Genomic DNA, 19,516 nt, shown 5'->3' with positions numbered 1-19,516 from the left:
CTTTTGACTAGTACTGTACATTTTTTGTATATATTGAATGTTGATATTGTGAACCGATATGATATATTTTTACCTCCTGTTTCAGGAAGTGATGTCACTCAGCACTGCCCCTATATATAGGACCTTCCACATGGGATATGGATGCCTGATGAAGACCTAAGGGTCGAAACAGAACAATATCACCTGGGAGCATGAACAGCAGTGTGCAGCGTGTTCCTTTTTATTTTGTATTCTTTGTGTAGCCTGCTGCTAGAATGGACAGAGAGGTATCGCTCGAGTCACAACAAAATGGAATATAACGTTGAAGATAAAATTCAGAATAGCACAATTTGATGTGTACAACGTCTAAAGACCTGCATCACTATAATGAGAGCTCTTCAGTTTCTTAAAGGAGGATGAGGAAAGTGAATCGCTGTTTGGAGTACGTTTCTCAAAAACAAGTGAAGTCATATAAAAAAAAAAAAACTTTTGGGCCCTTCTAAAACATGCCATTTACATCAAAAATAGAGATTTGGTTGTATAAAAGCTCCAGTTTTTCTTCATTATACCAAATCATCAGATTGCTATACGTATTACTATTACTATACGTATTGATTTAGAGAATTGTGATGTACAGTAGTTGATATTATGAACTTATGTATGCAGTATTTCTCAGTATTGTACCTTCATGAATGACCCCAGCTGTTTGCCTGGGTATGCCTTTCCCCTCCAGTACAGACCCGTACATTACCGGGGCAGTCATCTCTCTGTGAGATTGATAGCACTGCTCCGTGGATGAGGGCTCTCTGTCCAGGGTCCTAGCCCTCCTCCCTGCCCGGCCAGGAGAACCAGAGGAGCCATGCTCAGCTCCAGCCCCCCTCACCTTAGACAGGCTTCTCCCAGGCGTACCACTACAGTAGTTAGGCAGAGGGAAGGTGCCAATGCCACTGTCCAGGGTGTAGGTGGAGGCACCAGAAGCTAGGAGAGAGAGAGAACAGGGACAATCAGACTGATTCAATTTAAAACCTTCTCTAATTTGATTATTGATTAGATTTGGTAAGGATTAACACAATCTGAGATACTCAATGCCTCCATGAAAAATGATGAATCTGATCAGTTTTCTTACCTGCGAAGTGATGAGAGTGAACTGGGTCAGCTAAATTGTCATCTGAGGGGATGTTGCTGATCAGATGTTCTGAACCCTGAGTAAGTAAAAAAAACAATCTCAAAACGCACATTTACACATACACAGAATAAAGTGGAAATACTCACCTTCTCCATTCACACACAGAATAAAGTGGAAATACTCACCTTCTCCATTCACACACAGAATAAAGTGGAAATACTCACCTTCTCCATTCACACACAGAATAAAGTGGAAATACTCACCTTCTCCATTCACACACAGAATAAAGTGGAAATACTCACCTTCTCCATTCACACACAGAATAAAGTGGAAATACTCACCTTCTCCATTCACACACAGAATAAAGTGGAAATACTCACCTTCTCCATTCACACACAGAATAAAGTGGAAATACTCACCTTCTCCATTCACACACAGAATAAAGTGGAAATACTCACCTTCTCCATTCACACACAGAATAAAGTGGAAATACTCACCTTCTCCATTCACACACAGAATAAAGTGGAAATACTCACCTTCTCCATTCACACACAGAATAAAGTGGAAATACTCACCTTCTCCATTCACACACATAATAAAGTGGAAATACTCACCTTCTCCATTCACACACAGAATAAAGTGGAAATACTCACCTTCTCCATTCACACACAGAATAAAGTGGAAATACTCACCTTCTCCATTCACACACAGAATAAAGTGGAAATACTCACCTTCTCCATTCACACACAGAATAAAGTGGAAATACTCACCTTCTCCATTCACACACAGAATAAAGTGGAAATACTCACCTTCTCCATTCACACACAGAATAAAGTGGAAATACTCACCTTCTCCATTCACACACAGAATAAAGTGGAAATACTCACCTTCTCCATTCACACACAGAATAAAGTGGAAATACTCACCTTCTCCATTCACGCACAGAATAAAGTGGAAAAATATTAAATCGCAATTAATCTGTAGTTTACCTTCTGCATGTCCTCCCCGCTGGCGGTGTGTCTGCTGAACGGTCTGGAGGTTTTACAGTCAAAGGAGAGGCGTCTCTGAGCCACACTGATGCCACTGAAGTCCTTCCCATCCACCCTGTAGTCACACAGACACAACACAGAGGTAAGATGTTGTTCAAAAGAGGAAAGGCAACAAACATTTGACTTTATCTTTGCACAAAATTCACATTTTAGATCCAGCGATAAAAAAACAGCAAACTTCATAGAGTAAGTTATTCAAGGAGTTAGTCTGATGATGCCCTCTGATGTCATCGGCCTCCCCCTTGCTTGAAGCACAATAGAGGAGCAATAGAGAACAAAAGAGGAACAGCCTCTCCCTTCAGATAGAGCTTGGCGATAGTTAATTAAAAAGATATCAACTTAAGTTGTTTTACTTCAAACAAAAGCAATACAAAACAATCCTAACTGACTAAACATATAATCCCATAGCTTAAATCTATTCCTCACCTGTTCAGTAGCTGCTGCATGAAGTTGTCTGAGCGCGCTCCCCTGTACATCACAGCCAGCTGGCCCTGTGATTGGTCCATCACCACCTCACAGGAGTGCCCCCTTCCAGACCGGTCCATCCCGACCCCCCCAACCCCGTTCACGTAGGCCCTCTCCTCCTCCAGAGCTCTCCTCAGACCCTCCGCCTTCTCCATCAGCATCGAGATATTTAGGCTCTCCACCCCCACCCCCTCTCCTTTAGACTTAGACCCCGCCATCTTGGAAGGGATATTCAGCCTCCACTCTCCACCTTTCTTCTCGTCTTTGACCTTAGGTGGTATGTCTGGTTTGCGGCTGAGAGCTGGGAGTTTGCTCTTCTTCAGGCCAAACCAGCTGGCGATCCCGTTAGAGGCCTTCAGTTTGACCTCAGTAACCTGTTCAAAGTCTTTATTTATCAAATTGCTGACAGCAAACATTGAAATACTTTATATTAACAAACACATTCCAGCTCCAAGAAAAAATTAGACTTGTCACTAATAAATAATGCATAAAAAAATATATCACAGAAAAAACAAACATTTATACCTGTCCTCTGTCCTGTTCTGCCAGCTTCAGCATGTTCTCCTCGATACCCTTCATCACCTTCTCCTCAATGGCTGACGTGGGGCCAAGTGTGGGGCTGGAGACGATAGGGAGAAGGTGTCTCTTCTCCTCTTCCTGCTGCTGCGGTTCTGGCATTGGGAGCGGGGGAGGAAGGCTGTCACCGTACACTGTGGTGTTTCTCTTGTTTGCGTTGAGTTTGCTCCTGTCCTCTGACTTGGAGGAGTACCGGGGGACCAGGGCTGGGGCCTCCAGGGTGGGTTTCCCAGTTCCAGCTGAGGGAGCCAGGCCCTGGCACGGTTTAGACGGGGACTTAGGAGGGACCTTGCTGGGGCTGTTGCTGCTGAAAGGGATGCTGGGTGCAGGTTGTTTACCATGGTAAGACAGGTTCAGAGAAGCCGGGCATTTCATGTTGTTGCGTAAAACTATGGGAGTGTCAGTGTTTGGAGACGGGAGGCCCAGTTTACCTTTGGGGCTGTCCGTCTTAGCCACACCCACTCTGGATGAGAGCGTCTCCAGCTCTGCCTTGGCGACTGAAGAGCCAATGAGAGACTTCTCTCCTGGATCATAGGACTGACAGCCACCTGGGAAATTCAAAGCAACGCTACCAGGAATACCTTTAAGCTTGCCGTCCAGAGAGTCTGTATATTTCGAGTGTCTCTGCTCCTCTAAATTACCATCCACAGGGCTCTCCTCTGTCTTAATCCTGTCATCGTTAAAATAGACTATACTCTCCTCACTCTGAGGCTCTGGCTTGTCTACTGGCAGGAGCACATTGATTTGTAAGTCCTCTGAGCTCCTCAGCTTGCCAAGTGCAGCCAGCCTGTATTTGAATGTGTGACTAGACTCGGCTGGCTGACTCCCTGACCCTGCTACCCCAGAAGGCCTCTTGGGAATGGACGAGGGATCATGTCTCTTGGCTGGGAGAACTGGAGGCTGGGACTGGGAGAGATCAGAGTTCTGTATTGTGGCCTCTCTAGTATCCTGGTCCTGTGATCCTCTGTCTTTCATGCTGGCATAGTGAGCTGGGCTGCTCTGAGACTGAGCTGCTCTGAGGGCAGAGGGGTTGGGCAGACTGTGGTGGCCGTGCCAGACTGGGCTCTCTGTGTTGCCATCCTGATCGGACGAAGATGAGGAGGACGAGGAAGAGGATGAGGAGTCCGAAGCAGGGGACAAATGCTGCTGCTGGAGAAACAGGACATTGTCTTTCTGTAGTAGTGAATTAATTTGCTTCCTGTCACCTTCTGTTATGGTATGAGAGAAAGATGATATGTTTACGTTCTCTGGGACCTTAGATTCTTCTACCTGAGCCGAGGTGGAAAGTTCCAACATGTTCTCATAGTACGGGACCTTCTGCGAAGAGGCCCTGGGTGTGTGAGAAGTGCCAGGGGCCAGTGGATCGGGGCCACCATTGCTGGTCTTGGGGGCTAAGAGGCTCCTGTAGCAAAGCTCCTTGGCTGGAGGGGAGCAGGTGTCCTCAGGCTGAGGCGGGGAGGTGGGGGCTGAGTGCGTAGTGGCTGGGTAGGACTCGGACCTGGCGGGTGGAGGAGGAGGCTGCCTGGCCCTTTCTGTGGTAGCGGCTCTGCGTGAGGGGACAGGGGAGTGGTACACCTCATAGTTGTTAGTGCGACAGGGGATCTTCGACGTGCGGGTGAGCTGGGGGCTCAGACGGACAGGGCTGGACCCTGCCTGGGTCCTCTCTGCCATTGTAGGGATCTTTAGGAACTTGAGGACCCTGGACGGGGAATTGACGGCAGCGGCTTTGACGTCGCTGAGACATGATGAAGGGATGGGGCTGAGAGCCACGTTGGCTCTCCCAGAGAAATCCCCCTCCTCTGCTGGGCCACCGTCTTTCTCTGGAATAACTACATCACTCAACACGTTATCACTGTCATTGGAAGAGAAGATAAACCCATTGGTTTCCAGCTCACAGTATGCTAGCTGAGGGTTGTCCTTCACTCCAGGGACAGGCAGCTGGGAGGTACACAAACTACCATCCTCTTCAGACTTCCCTTTAAGACAGCTCTCCTTCTCTGTGTCCTGGACCTTCCCAGTCTTTAATCCAGCCTCTGGGCCCTGATTGGCTGGACTAGTCTGATCTACAACTGTGATTGACAAGTAAGAGTTAGGACCTGCTGGTTGCTGGTGGTGATTAATTGTCTGTTGTTTCTCCACTGATGTGCTCTTGATGTGGCATTCACTGATAGCAGCTGTGGTGGATGTGCCTTTGACATGGTTCGGGGTCAGGTTGAGCTTTGCAGTACTACCACAAACATAGTTACATTTGACTGGACTGTCTGTGCTCTTTTTGAGGTGCGTAGGACATAACTGCCCTTCACCATTCATGTGCTGCTGTTGTTGCATGTCGGAGTCTGAGCAGGAGCAGAGTGTCTGGTGCTTCTTACACAGGTCTCCAGCAGCCAGGACAGCCTCTGTGGACATCAGGACCTGACTGTAGTCACAGAAGGTGATGCTGCCTGCAGAGGGGTGGAACTTGAGGGGGTCTGTCTCCTCCATCTTTCGAAGGACCTCCAGAATGTGTGCTTTCTTCTTGAAGAATGGGGACAGGGCATCCATGGATGCGGCTGGGCCTCTGGGGGGAGTTGTTGGGGCCTGTGGCAGTGTGCGGTGAAACCCATTTCCCTGTGGAGAGAAAGATTGTCAGGTTGTTATTATAGAAGTGAGTGTGTTCTCAATAACCTTACTGGTTAAATACAATCTCTCAAATCACTTAATTCAACACTTCCAAGACTGCAGCCTCATTGTTAAACAGAGATTAGAACATCAAGGTCTCTTGAATACAATAGTGAAATAGAAAGAAAATGCCATTTCATCTGAGAAACCTTGGAACCCACTGAATATGTCATGACAGCTAATGTTGGAGGAATGCTGGAGACTACAGCCATGTCTTAGGGTGAACTGCTAACAGTGCTCTGTCCACACCTTGGCTTGTGCGTCGCTCTGTGACTGTGACCCCACCTGCTTGTCAGAGACATTGTGCAGCAGCTGTGTATTGTATACTGGGAGGGGTCCTGGCTGCACCTGTAACATGAGATTCAATGCAATCATGTACACCACTTTAAGCACAGCATTGCTATAGGAATCTATACATTACAACAATATGAAGCAAGAGGTATAACAGCTGAGAGATGAATTTCAAATACTCAGCAGATGTAGAGCCTCCAATGCCATAGGAGTCTGCAGCCATGTCTCAGGGCAAATTGTGACGTTACTTCATACCTGGTCCTGAGAGCTTGACTGGTTGGGTAGCTTCTGTTGGAAGAGCTCACACAACACTCTGTTCTGTCTCTCCAGGTCAAACACATGCATCTTCAGCTTGATGCACTCCTCTCGCAGATCCTGCAAAGACACACAGAACACACACACAATGTATAGCACAACTATAAGTTAACCACAATGACAACCCATGCCTTAACTGCTTGTGGTTCAAAATTGTGTTTTGTCAATGGTGGGTTGTTTGTTGCAAATTACCTTTTGGTTGAGGAGGGCTTGGACCACATGGTTGGCCACCTCATCCAGACATCTCTCATATGCTTCTCTTTGATTCTCATTGGCCAACAAAAGAGCTGAGTTTTCTGCCTGTCAACAGGAAGACAAAAGATTATTCCTACAGTGCCTTGCGAAAGTATTCGGCCCCCTTGAACTTTGCGACCTTTTGCCACATTTCAGGCTTCAAACATAAAGATATAAAACTGTATTCAATCAACAACAAGTGGGACACAATCATGAAGTGGAACGACATTTATTGGATATTTCAAACTTTTTTAACAAATCAAAAACTGAAAAATTGGGTGTGCAAAATTATTCAGCCCCTTTACTTTCAGTGCAGCAAACTCTCTCCAGAAGTTCAGTGAGGATCTCTGAATGATCCAATGTTGACCTAAATGACTAATGATGATAAATACAATCCACCTGTGTGTAATCAAGTCTCCGTATAAATGCACCTGCACTGTGATAGTCTCAGAGGTCCGTTAAAAGCGCAGAGAGCATCATGAAGAACAAGGAACACACCAGGCAGGTCCGAGATACTGTTGTGAAGAAGTTTCAAGCCGGATTTGGATACAAAAAGATTTCCCAAGCTTTAAACATCCCAAGGAGCACTGTGCAAGCGATAATATTGAAATGGAAGGAGTATCAGACCACTGCAAATCTACCAAGACCTGGCCGTCCCTCTAAACTTTCAGCTCATACAAGGAGAAGACTGATCAGAGATGCAGCCAAGAGGCCCATGATCACTCTGGATGAACTGCAGAGATCTACAGCTGAGGTGGGAGACTCTGTCCATAGGACAACAATCAGTCGTATATTGCACAAATCTGGCCTTTATGGAAGAGTGGCAAGAAGAAAGCCATTTCTTAAAGATATCCATAAAAAGTGTCGTTTAAAGTTTGCCACAAGCCACCTGGGAGACACACCAAACATGTGGAAGAAGGTGCTCTGGTCAGATGAAACCAAAATTGAACTTTTTGGCAACAATGCAAAACGTTATGTTTGGCGTAAAAGCAACACAGCTGAACACACCATCCCCACTGTCAAACATGCTGGTGGCAGCATCATGGTTTGGGCCTGCTTTTCTTCAGCAGGGACAGGGAAGATGGTTGAAATTTATGGGAAGATGGATGGAGCCAAATACAGGACCATTCTGGAAGAAAACCTGATGGAGTCTGCAAAAGACCTGAGACTGGGACGGAGATTTGTCTTCCAACAAGACAATGATCCAAAACATAAAGCAAAATCTACAATGGAATGGTTCAAAAATAAACATATCCAGGTGTTAGAATGGCCAAGTCAAAGTCCAGACCTGAATCCAATCGAGAATCCGTGGAAAGAACTGAAAACTGCTGTTCACAAATGCTCTCCATCCAACCTCACTGAGCTCGAGCTGTTTTGCAAGGAGGAATGGGAAAACATTTCAGTCTCTCGATGTGCAAAACTGATAGAGACATACCCCAAGCGACTTACAGCTGTAATCGCAGCAAAAGGTGGCGCTACAAAGTATTAACTTAAGGGGGCTGAATAATTTTGCACGCCCAATTTTTCAGTTTTTGATTTGTTAAAAAAGTTTGAAATATCCAATAAATGTCACTCCACTTCAAGATTGTGTCCCACTTGTTGTTGATTCTTCACAAAAAAATACAGTTTTATATCTTTATGTTTGAAGCCTGAAATGTGGCAAAAGGTCGCAAAGTTCAAGGGGGCTGAATACTTTCGCAAGGCACTGTAAATGTTAATATATTTTTCATATGTTAAAACAAAAGAGGGAGTGGTTCTTCAAATTAGGGCTATTTGGAGAAGCTGTTCAAAAGAGGACATTGTATTGTTTCTTTGTACTCCCTGACGAAGGCCATGAAGCCGAAACGCGTCAGATTTTTAAAACTTTGTTTCTATTGAACATGAGATCCAAATAAAGGCATTTTAATTAATTATATGAAGAGTGCCTTGGTCCTCCTTTCTTTTTGATGACCAATTCACCCCTTTTACCAAAGAGCCCCTTCTATCTACCAATATGTACTATTGTGTACCTTAGTAGCGCTTCCCTTCCTCCTCTTCTACAGAAATAAAAGCACTTAATGTGGTAAAATTATATAATATTTAAAACATGATATAATTTGAGATGTCTTGTATTCATTTAATTGTGATGGTGGTTGGCTCACCTCCAGCTCTCTGAGTCGGTCCATCAGTTCTCCGTTGTTCTCCTCTTCCTCCAGGTAGTCCTCAACGTCTCCCTCGTCTGACTCCAGGTTTTCGTCACACATCCTCGGTTCTGTCTCATCAGACATGGTTCTCATCATGAACACAAGAAGGCGGTTCCTAATGTTACAATCGTCTCACTTTACTCACAAAACCACAATGCACTACGTAACCACAAGCATAAGTCTACCCTTGCCTTGGGACATGGCTGTAGACTCCTATGGCATCTAACAACAATTGTTTACAGACAGATTATTTCACTTATAAATTACTGTATCACAATTCCAGTGGGTCAGAAGTTTACATACACTAAGTTGACTGTGCCTTTAAACAGCTTGGAAAATTCCAGAAAATGATGTCATGTCTTTAGAAGCTTCTGATACGCTAATTGACATCATTTGAGTCAATTGGAGGTGTACCTGTGGATGTATTTCAAGGCCTACCTTCAAACTCAGTGCCTCTTTGCTTGACATCATGGGAAAATCAAAAGAAATCAGCCAAAACCTAAAAAAAAAAGATTGTAGACCTCCACAAGTCTGGTTCATCCTTGGGAGCAATTTCCAAACGCCTGAAGGTACCACGTTCATCTGTACAAACAATAGTATGCAAGTATAATTACCCTGGGCCCACGCAGCCGTCATACTACTCAGGAAGGAGAGATGAACGTATTTTGGTGCGAAAAGTGCAAATCAATCCCAGAACAGCAGCAAAGGACCTTGTGAAGATACTGGAGGAAACAGGTACAAAAGTATCTATATCCACAGTAAAACGAGTCCTATATCAACATAACCTGAAAGGCCGCTCAGCAAGGAAGAAGCCACTGCGCCAAAACTACCATAAAAAAAGCCAGACTACGGTTTGCAACTGCACATGGAGACAAAGATCGTACGTTTTGGAGAAATGTCCTCTGGTCTGATGAAACAAAAATATAACTTTTTGGCCATAATGACCATCGTTATAGTTGGAGGAAAAGGGGGGACGCTTGCAAGCCGAAGAACACCATCCCAATCGTGAAGCATGGGGGTGGCAGCATCATGTTGTGGGGGTGCTACAAACCTGACTCAGTTACACCAGCTCTGTCAGAAGGAATGGGCCAAAATTAACCCAACTTATTATGGGAAGCTTGTGGAAGGCTACCCGAAATATTTGACCCAAGTTAAACAATTTAAAGGCAATGCTACCAAATACTAATTGAGTGTATGTAAACTTCTGACCCGCTGGGAATGTGATGAAAGAAATAAGAGCTGAAATAAATCACTCTCTCTACTATTATTCTGACATTTCACATTCTTAAAATAAAGTGGTGATCCTAACTGACCTAAGAAAGGGAATTTTTTCTAGGATTAAATGTCAGGAATTGTGAAAAACTGAGTTTAAATGTATTTGGCTAAGGTGTATGTAAACTTCCGACTTCAACTGTACCTGTGTTTAGCGATAAAGACATTCTCTTCTTAGAATGGAACAGTAAATCCCTCTAGTTTCAGGTTCTTGATGATGGAGATAGATGTAACACTATTCTGCCATGTTAGACTGGATGTGCTGGATCAGATAAATGTATAACTGGTGTATCCATCTGTTTGCTGGCTTTAGCTAGATAACTGAGGAATCTATAGTAATCTATAGCACACTGTGATTCTTTTGTCAAAGCCTATAGGAGCAGAACATATGGTCAATGCTAGTGTTAGGGTTCAGGGACAGCTGTAAGTAGAGGGAAGGTACTGAAATCATCCCCTCCAACGAGACCTAAACAGACAGTGCTAGACAGGTCACTTAAAGTAAACCATACAGTAGGTAACAAACACAAACATACTGTCGGAATGATTCCATTCTAGAACATACTGTCGGGATGAGTCCATTGTACAACAAACATGCTGTTGGGATGAGTCCATTCTAGATCCTCGCTCTCATCCTCCCTTCCCCACCTCCTGATCCTCCCTTCCACACCTCTCTCCTCCACCCCCATCCTCGCTCCCCAACCCTCATCATCTCTCCTCCACCTCACCCTGATCCTCCCTTTCCCACCTCTCTCCTCCACCCATATCCTCCCTTCCCCACCCTCATCCTCTCCCCCCACCTCTTTTCTCCACCCTCATCCTCCCTCCCCACCCTCATTCTCTCACCCACCCTCATCCTCTCACCCAACCCTCCCATCCCTCCTCTCTCCTCCACCCTCATCCTCTCACCCTCAACCTCTCACCCCACCCTCATTATCCCTTCCCCCACCTCTCACCCCACCCTCATCCTTTCTCATCCTCCCTTCCCTTCCCCACCCTCATCCTCCCTCCCCCACCTCCCCAACCCTCATCTTCTCTCCTCCACTTCACCCTGATCCTCCCTTCCCCACCCCTCTCCTCCACCCTCATCATCCCTTGCCCGCCCGCCCTCATCCCACCCTCATTCTTCTTCCCCCACCTCCCGAAACCCTCATCCTCCCTTCCCCCACTCTCATCCTCCACCTCACCCTGATCCTCCCTTCCCCACCTCTCTCCTCCTCCCTTTCCCACCCTCATCCTCTCCCCCACCTCTTTCCTCCACCCTCATCCTCCCCCCACCCTCATTCTCTCACCCCACCCTCATCCTCTCACCCAACCCTCCCCTCCCTCCCTCCCTCCTCGCTCCTCCACCCTCAACCTCTCACCCCAACCTCATAATCCCTTCCCCACTTCTCACCCCACCCTCATCCTCCCTTCCCCCACCCTCTTCCCCTTTCATCCTCCCTTCCCCAGATCCTCCCATCCACACCCCTCTCATCCTCCTTTCCCCACCTTCCCAACCCTCATCCTCTCAACCCACCTTCATCCTCCTTCCCCCACCTACCCAACCCTCATCCTCCCTACCCCCACCCTCATGCTCTCTCCTCCATCCTCCACCCTTATCCTCCCTTCCCCACCCTCATCCCCTCCATCCTCCACCCTTATCCTCCCTTCCCCACCCTCATCCCCTCCATCCTCCACCCTTATCCTCCCTTCCCCACCCTCATCTCCTCCATCCTCCACCCTTATCCTCCTTACCCCCACCCTCATCCCCTCCATCCTCCACCCTTATCCTCCCTTCCCCACCCTCATCCCCTCCCCCACCTCTTTCCTCCACCCTCACCCCACCCTCCCCACCCTCATACTCTCACCCCACCCTCAATCTCTCACCCAACCCTCCCTCCTCCACCCTCATCCTCCCTTCCCCGCCCTCATCCTCTCACCCTCATCATCCCTTCCCCCACCTATCACCCCACCCCCACCTATCACCACACCCTCATCCTCCATTCCCCCAACCCCCTCACCTCTCTCCTCCACCCTCACCTTCTGTCCTCCACCCTCATCCTCTCTCATTCTCCCTTCCCCAACCACATCCTCACCCCACTCTCCCTCCCCCACCTTAACCTCTCATTCTTCCTTCCCCATCCTCATCCTCTCACCCCACCCACCGCTCTTCTCCACTCTCATCCTCCCTTCCCCACCCTCATCCTCCTTTCCTCATCCTCACCCCACCTTCCCCCACCTCTCACCCAACCCACCCTCCCTCCCTCCCCCACCGCCCCAACCCTCATCCTCCCTTCCACCCACCTCTCACCCCACCCTCATCCTCTCTCCACCTCACCCTGATTCTCCCTTCCCCCCTCCTCCCTTCCCCACCCTCATCCTCTCACCCTCCCTTCCCACCCTCATCCTCACACAACCACTCCATCCCCCAACCTCATCCTCTCTCATGCTCCCTCCCCCACCTCTCACCCCACCCTCATCCACCCTCCCCGACCCTCATCCTCCCTCCCCCACCTCTCTCCTCCACCCTCATCCTCTCTCATTCTCCCGTCCCCACCCTCATCCTCTCCTCCACCTTCAACCTTTTTCTCCCACCCTCATCCCCACCCTCCTCTTTTCCCCCACCCCATTCCCTCATGCTCTTTCCCCCACCCTCATCCCCCTTACCCCACCCTCTCCTCCACCCCCATCCACCCATCCTCTCCTCCATCCCAATCCGCTTTACCTCCACCCTCATCCTTTTTCCCTCACCCATCATCTCCACCCCAAACCTCTTTCCCCCACCATCATCCTCCCACCCCCACCTCTTTCCCCCACCCTCATTCCCTCATCCTCTTTCTCCCACCCATCACCTCCACCCTCATTGCCACATTCATCCTTTCCCCCCCCCACCCTCATTCGCCCACCACCCTCTTTCCCACCCACCCATCACCTCCACCCTCATCCTCTTTCTCCCACCCTCATCCTCTTTCCCCCACCCTCTTTCCCCTACCCCACCCTCACCTCCCCCCTAGCCTACCCTCACCCTCTTTCCCACCCCACCCTCAATTTCTTTCCCCTTCCCACCCCACCTCATTCCCCCACCCTCCTCCTTTTCCCCCCCACCCTCATTCCCTCATCCTCTTTCCCCCCACCCTCACCTTCTTTCCCCTTTCCACCCACCCTCTTCCCACACCACCCTCTTCCCCTAACCCACCCTCTTTCCCCCCCCCACCCTCACCCTCTTTCCCCCCACCCTCTTCTCCTACCCCACCATCATCCCCCTACTCCACCCTCATTCCCTCATCGTCTTTCCCCCACCCTCATTCCCTCATCGTCTTTCCCCCACCCTCATTCCCTCATCGTCTTTCCCCACCCTCATTCCCTCATCCTCTTTCCCACCCTCACCCTCTTTCCACCCCACCCCGCCCTCTTTCCCCTTTCCACCCCACCCACCTCCCCCCTACCCTCACCCCCCCCCCCACCCTCACCTTCTTTCCCCTTTCCACCCTCCCCTCACCCCACCCCACCCTCTTTCCCCTAACCCACCCTCACCTCCCCAACCCTCACCTACCCTACCCCACCCTCTTTCCCCCACCCTCTTTCCCCCCCTCCCCCCACCCTCTTTCCCCCCCTCCCCTCACCCCACCCTCTTTCCCCCTCCCCTCACCCCACCCTCTTTCCCCTAACCCACCCTCACCAACCCTCACCTACCCTACCCCACCCTCTTTCCCCCACCCTCTTTCCCCCACCCTACCCCACCCTCTTTCCCCCACCCTCTTTCCCCAACCCTCATCCCACCACCTCCCCTTTCCCCCCCCCCCCCCTTTCCCCCCACCCTCATTCCCTCATCCTCTTTTCCCCACCCATCACCTCCACCCTCATTATTTTCCTACCACCCTCATTTCCTTATCCTCTTTCCCCCACCTTCATTCCCTCATCCTCTTTCCCCCACCTTCATTCCCTCATCCTCTTTCCCCCACCCTCATCTCCACATTCATCCTTCCCCCACCCCTCATCCTCTTTCCCCCCCACCCTCACCTCCCCCCTACCCCCTACCCCACCCTCACCTCCCCCATCCTCACTCCCCCTCACCTCCCCCATCCCCCCTACCCCACCCTCACCTCCCCCATCCTCACTCCCCCCTACCCCACCCTCACCCTCTTTCCCCCCCACCCTCTTCTCCTACCCCACCATCATCCCCCTACCCCACCCTCATTGTCTTTCCCCCACCCTCATTCCCTCATCGTCTTTCCCCACCCTCATTGTCTTTCCCCCACCCCCCCACCCTCACCATCTTTCCACCCCACCCTCACCTCCCCCTACTCTACCCTCATCCTCTTTCACCCACCCTCATCTCCACATTCATCCTTTCCCCCTCCACCCCTTATCCTCATTCCCCCACCCTCATCACCCCACCCTCATTCCCTCATCCTCTTTCCCCCACCCTCATTCCCTCATCCTCTTTCCCCCACCCATCACCTCCACCCTCATCTCCACATTCATCCTTCCCCCACCCTCATCCCCCCCACCCTCATCCTCTTTCCCCCACCCTCATTCCCTCATCCTCTTTACCCCACCCATCACCTCCACCCTCATCTCCACATTCATCCTTCCCCCACCCTCATCCTCTTTCCCCACCCTCATTCCCTCATCCTCTTTACCCCACCCTCATTCCCTCATCGTCTCCTCCCACCCTCATTCGCCCCCACCCCACCCTCTTTCCCCTACCCCACCCTCGCCTCCCCCCTATCCCACCCTCATTCCCTCATCGTCTTTCCCCACCCTCATTCCCTCATCCTCTTTCCCCCACCCATCACCTCCACCCTCATCCCCTCATCCTCTTTCCCCCACCCATCACCTCCACCCTTATCCTCTCTCCCCCACCCTCATTTCCACATTCATCCTTTCCCCCCCATTCATCCTTTTCCCCTAACCCACCCCACCCCTCACCCTCTTTCCCCCACCCATCACCTCCACCCTCATTCTCTTTCCCCCACCCTCATCTCCACATTCATCCTTTTCCCCCACACCCACCCTCTTTCCCCTTTCCACCCCACCCTCACCCTCTTTCCCCCCCACTCTCACCTTCTTTCCCCTTTCCACCCCACCCTCACCCCACCCTCTTTCCCCCCTACCCCACCCCCTTTACCACCCTCACCCTCATCCCCCTACCCCACCCTCATTCCCTCATCCTCTTTCCCCCACCCTCATCTCCACATTCATCCTTTTCTTCTCCACCCTCATTTGCCCCCCACCCCACCCTCGTCCCCCCCACCCTCTTCCCCCCCTATCCCACCCTCATCCGCTCCCCCCACCCTCATCCCCCACCCTCCTCTTTCCCCCCACCCTCATCCGCTCCCCCCACCCTCATCCTCCACCCTCCTCTTTCCCCCACCTGCTCCTACACCCTCATCCTCCACCCTCCTCTTTCCCCCCACCCTCTTTCCCCCCACTCAGCAAGTGAGTGATATGGAGGAGAGAGATTCCCTGCTACAGAAATGGGCTGATATGAGAGAGACATAGAGAAGCACTGCATACACTAAGGAGTTTGTGTACAAGGAGGACGGCCATATTGTCGCTTCCCTATTTTTCTCATTCTAGAATGACACTCAGCAAAAATGTACGTCACCCAAACAATTTACGATATCCCCGGATAAAAAGGCATGCTTTATTGCAATCTGCAGTCTGTGATATTTATGAATCATATTGTACATACTTCCTTCATCTCCCACTTCTCTCTGCATTGTGAGACAAAGAGAACCCTGACTGTGATTCCAATGTTTATTAGCTACTGTAGATAATGGGTGTCTGCCTGTGAGATGCATAGAACGGAACAGTCACCCCTCATCCCTTTAGTGCCTGATCACTTATAACCCTGATATTTGACTGACATACAGGAGGATCTATAAAGAGAAAACTTCTAAAGAGCTAATTGTATTTTACACCACCATCAATAAAATATCTAAACACAGTATCTCCCTTTGTTTCCTATTCAAATGCCACAAAACTAAAGCGAGGACACTGAGAATCTGACAATGGCTAAAAGGACATGAAGAGAAAGCAGAGAGTGAAATACACAGATAACAAAAGGGTAACCCTGAACACCATAAGGTAGACATAGCTATTTCAGCAGAACTGCTTGTTTTCAATGATGTTCCCACCTCCACTGCGCTTTCCCCATAATACATCCACAGAAAATAAAGAGTACATGAAGTGCAATGACACACAGTTTCCCAATTTAAATGTAGAGAACAAGATATATCACGTAATCTCTGGGCTGGAACACATAACACCTGTTTTCTCTAAAACGGTTGTAAAATGGATACCTGCTATAAAAAAAAGTATGCTTGAGGACATGTGATGTGCTTTTATAAAAGGAGACAAATCTGTAACATTATACCATACGAAAACAAATGTGTCATGCACCAGAAGTAAATTGCCAAGCAGGGGGTCTCCCCAAAGGTATTATCCAGCCAGAAGCTATTGCAAGGGGGGGGTCAGTTTTCATGGGTGGAACATACAAGACAAAGAACATAGAAAAGAACTGTCGACTAGAACAGAGTCATCTGGAACAGACAGTCACCTGTGATGTCAGCTCTCCTTAGAGCAGAGCACTCAGTCCTACTCCTCTGTGTGTAAACCACCTCCCTCTCGCTCTAGTCTTCTCCCAATGTCAGAGCCAAAAAGCTGAGGAAAAACAAAGTTACATCTTGTTATCATCTGTCATCCTCGCAACTGTTCTCTCATCCCTCCTTTTCCACCACTCACAGTATTCAGTCAGATTTGCTGACATCAAACATTATTTTGATATAGTCTATGACATCAAGGCCATCTTGCTCCCTCTTGGTTTCCCAGATGCACACTCAGAAAAACCATCTCCAGAGAGGGGCTTCAAAGTGGTTTTAGCATGTGTGGACCTTAGAGAAATAGCATGTCTGTCATTATCAGGACCCGTATTCATAAAGTGTCTCAGACTGTTGATCTAGGATCAGTCTAGCCTTTTGGATTAAAATAAGATTATATGGTCAGCGAGATCCTAGATCAGCACTTCAAGGCGCTTTGTGAATACGGACCCAGAGCAATGTCATGTCACCATCAGGACTGGGCCAAGACCACAATCTGCCTCTCGCTCTCATCTTGCCTTCTTTTCATCAGAGTCATTGTAAAGTGTAATGAAAGAAATATGAATAATTTAGCAGAGACCCAGTAGCCTTTAAGAAATCCCCTTTCATGTTCCAGTGATAATACCATGTCATGCAGGCTGCAGACACGCAGTATTAAAATCACTGTATTGAACATCAATGTAACCAGTCTGCAATCTGGGATTCCCCATTACTGTACTGTCATCGGTAGTTATGTTCAGTTTCCACAAGACTTGCCCTCATAGCTAAATGTGAACACACTCCGATGCTCTCTGTCATAGGGTAAGTCCCATGTGGCACCCTATTCCCTATGTAGTGCACTACTTTTGACCAGGGCCCATAAGCATTATTTAGGGAAGAGGGTGTCATTTGGAAGGTTGCCTTGTCCTCATACTGTAGCTTGCTAAATAGGAGCATGCTTAGTCACTGCCATAAGCTTCAGATTCAGAGTCAGTCTAGTCTGGCTGCGTTCCTTCAGACAGGATGAGTTTAGATAAAGAGCTACAGTATTAGCTCTTCACTCCCAAGCAGCCCACAAGGGAAACCAAAGCTGATCCTTTAGATCTGGCTGCATTCCTTCAGACAAGATGAGTTTAGATAAAGAGCTACAGTATTAGCTCTTCACTCCCAAGCAGCCCACAAGGGAAACCAAAGCTGATCCTTTAGATCTTGTCAACTTCCAATGTGATTAGCGTCGGCCTTTCCCACTTTGGGTTTCCAGCTGCAGATCAAACAGAGCAGAGCATTCTGCATACCCGTCTCAGTCAGAACACACCGGTTCCATTTGTGAAAATCCTGACCTGTGATCTGTTGTTGTGCGACAAAAACAACAACTGGTTTTAGAGATTATTCTTATGATCCACTTGCCATAGCCAAATAGTGTTATTGGGTGCACACACACCTGATCACATCCAAGAAACTGTGAAAAATGGCACTTCTTGAGCAATGATTTTCTTGAGAATGTGTTTTGCCTGTGGAGGTTGGTAACATTGATATTTATATCATGCGGTGTGTGTGAGGTAATCTAAATGGAGCTCAGAGTTCAAAGTGGCTTGATCTGGTGTGATGCCACAAGGAATGAGCCGACTTGCAGACTACACTCTATATTCATGGAATGGGGGCAAGGCTACAGTATAAATCAAAGACAACTCAGCAGAGCCAAACCCCTTCAAGCTCCTTAAATCATGTCAGTCAGTCACACACTTGGGGATTTGGCTGCTGCCGGGCGGAGGCTGTCTCAGGTTATATCAAACAGTACCCTTCCCCATCTGCCGAACTGGGATGGCACAGATTGAAGTTCTCTCGGTGTGAACAATCAAAGTGTGTCAACAGGTGATGTAAACAGCATTGAAGACTCAGACAGACAAATTGAACAGGATCTTAAAAAGAGAAATCACGACCCGTAGGAATAAATCTGAATAAACATGACTATCAACACTGTCAGTAGCCTAAAATACAGTATGTCACTGTAGATGCACATTTAGACAGTGACATAGATCATATTCAGACTATTGGATTCATTTGTTACTGTGGCTTCTGATGTTTAGACAAAATAAGATTAGTCATCCAATAACAAGATTTTGACTGAAAGTACAGGGGAGAGAGAGGGAATAACAGATCGGGGGAGGGGCGGAGGGACGATTCCCAAAAGAACCCAGAGGTTGGATCAATGCCATGTCTGAGACTAATCAACCTGAGTGGTGCAGGCCTCGCGGGGATATTTCTAAATATTTGCCAGGCAACCCCACCCTCCGTCCTCCCTACAGGAACTGCATTATAAGACTGCCAGTCCCGATACAGCTATACCGGGGGAGGCTTTGTCATAATTGGGCACACTAAACAGCAAACCACATGTTTACACATGCCCCTCTCTTATGATCTATAAAACAAACTAAATCAACCCGAATCAAACGCGTCCATGCTGGGTTGAACAATGAAATGACTAAACATGGGTCTGAGTGCTTAGCGTTGCTCCAAAAATGGTCCACTGATGCTGCAACAGTGTCATACGTGTTCATAATAACATAGAGGTTACATAGACCTGCCTGTGGGCGTCTGATCTCTGCTTCCCAAGTTCATCTGTCCTCTCAGTCTCCACAGCTAATACGTCATATGGTGTGGTTCTGTCACCTCACCTGTCACATCAACTCTACATCTCATATCTACACAATCAATGAAATCTAAACACAGCCATAACGGCACAAAATGGACAAATAGGACTGACAATGTAGTCTAGACTAACAATAAAAACGTTTCACTATACAT

At 48.4% G+C, this 19,516-nt stretch overlaps 2 protein-coding genes across 6 annotated transcripts in view; one reads left to right on the top strand and one right to left on the bottom strand.

Annotated features, from left to right (window-relative positions):
• The window catches only part of LOC139416759 (nck-associated protein 5-like), a 33,247-nt gene that overhangs the window by 4,923 nt on the left and 8,808 nt on the right, over positions 1 to 19,516 (bottom strand). Inside the window, exons 2-11 of one of the 5 annotated variants that reach the window (XM_071165809.1) lie at positions 16,693 to 16,796; positions 8,835 to 8,964; positions 6,652 to 6,759; positions 6,400 to 6,519; positions 6,139 to 6,201; positions 3,145 to 5,802; positions 2,581 to 2,993; positions 2,095 to 2,209; positions 1,106 to 1,181; positions 664 to 957 (exon numbers count right to left, since the gene is read on the bottom strand). In XM_071165809.1, the coding sequence (XP_071021910.1) occupies positions 664 to 957; positions 1,106 to 1,181; positions 2,095 to 2,209; positions 2,581 to 2,993; positions 3,145 to 5,802; positions 6,139 to 6,201; positions 6,400 to 6,519; positions 6,652 to 6,759; positions 8,835 to 8,960 (3,973 nt within the window). In that variant the 5' untranslated portion in view covers positions 8,961 to 8,964; positions 16,693 to 16,796. Of the gene's footprint in view, positions 1 to 663; positions 958 to 1,105; positions 1,182 to 2,094; positions 2,210 to 2,580; positions 2,994 to 3,144; positions 5,803 to 6,102; positions 6,202 to 6,399; positions 6,520 to 6,651; positions 6,760 to 8,834; positions 9,045 to 16,692; positions 16,797 to 19,516 lie in introns of those variants that run through there. The other 4 variants (XM_071165807.1, XM_071165810.1, XM_071165806.1 and 1 more) reach the window with 4 other exon arrangements.
• Positions 11,719 to 13,650, top strand: LOC139417601 (uncharacterized). The gene has a single exon (XM_071166816.1). It carries the CDS (start codon positions 11,719 to 11,721, stop codon positions 13,648 to 13,650), a length of 1,932 nt encoding a protein of 643 aa, XP_071022917.1.

The sequence above is a fragment of the Oncorhynchus clarkii genome, chromosome 9 (genome assembly GCF_045791955.1).
Source record: "Oncorhynchus clarkii lewisi isolate Uvic-CL-2024 chromosome 9, UVic_Ocla_1.0, whole genome shotgun sequence".
NCBI lineage: Eukaryota > Metazoa > Chordata > Actinopteri > Salmoniformes > Salmonidae > Oncorhynchus > Oncorhynchus clarkii.
The sequence above is the reverse complement of the archived record's forward strand: the minus strand, read 5'-3'. Positions and strand labels throughout refer to the sequence as shown.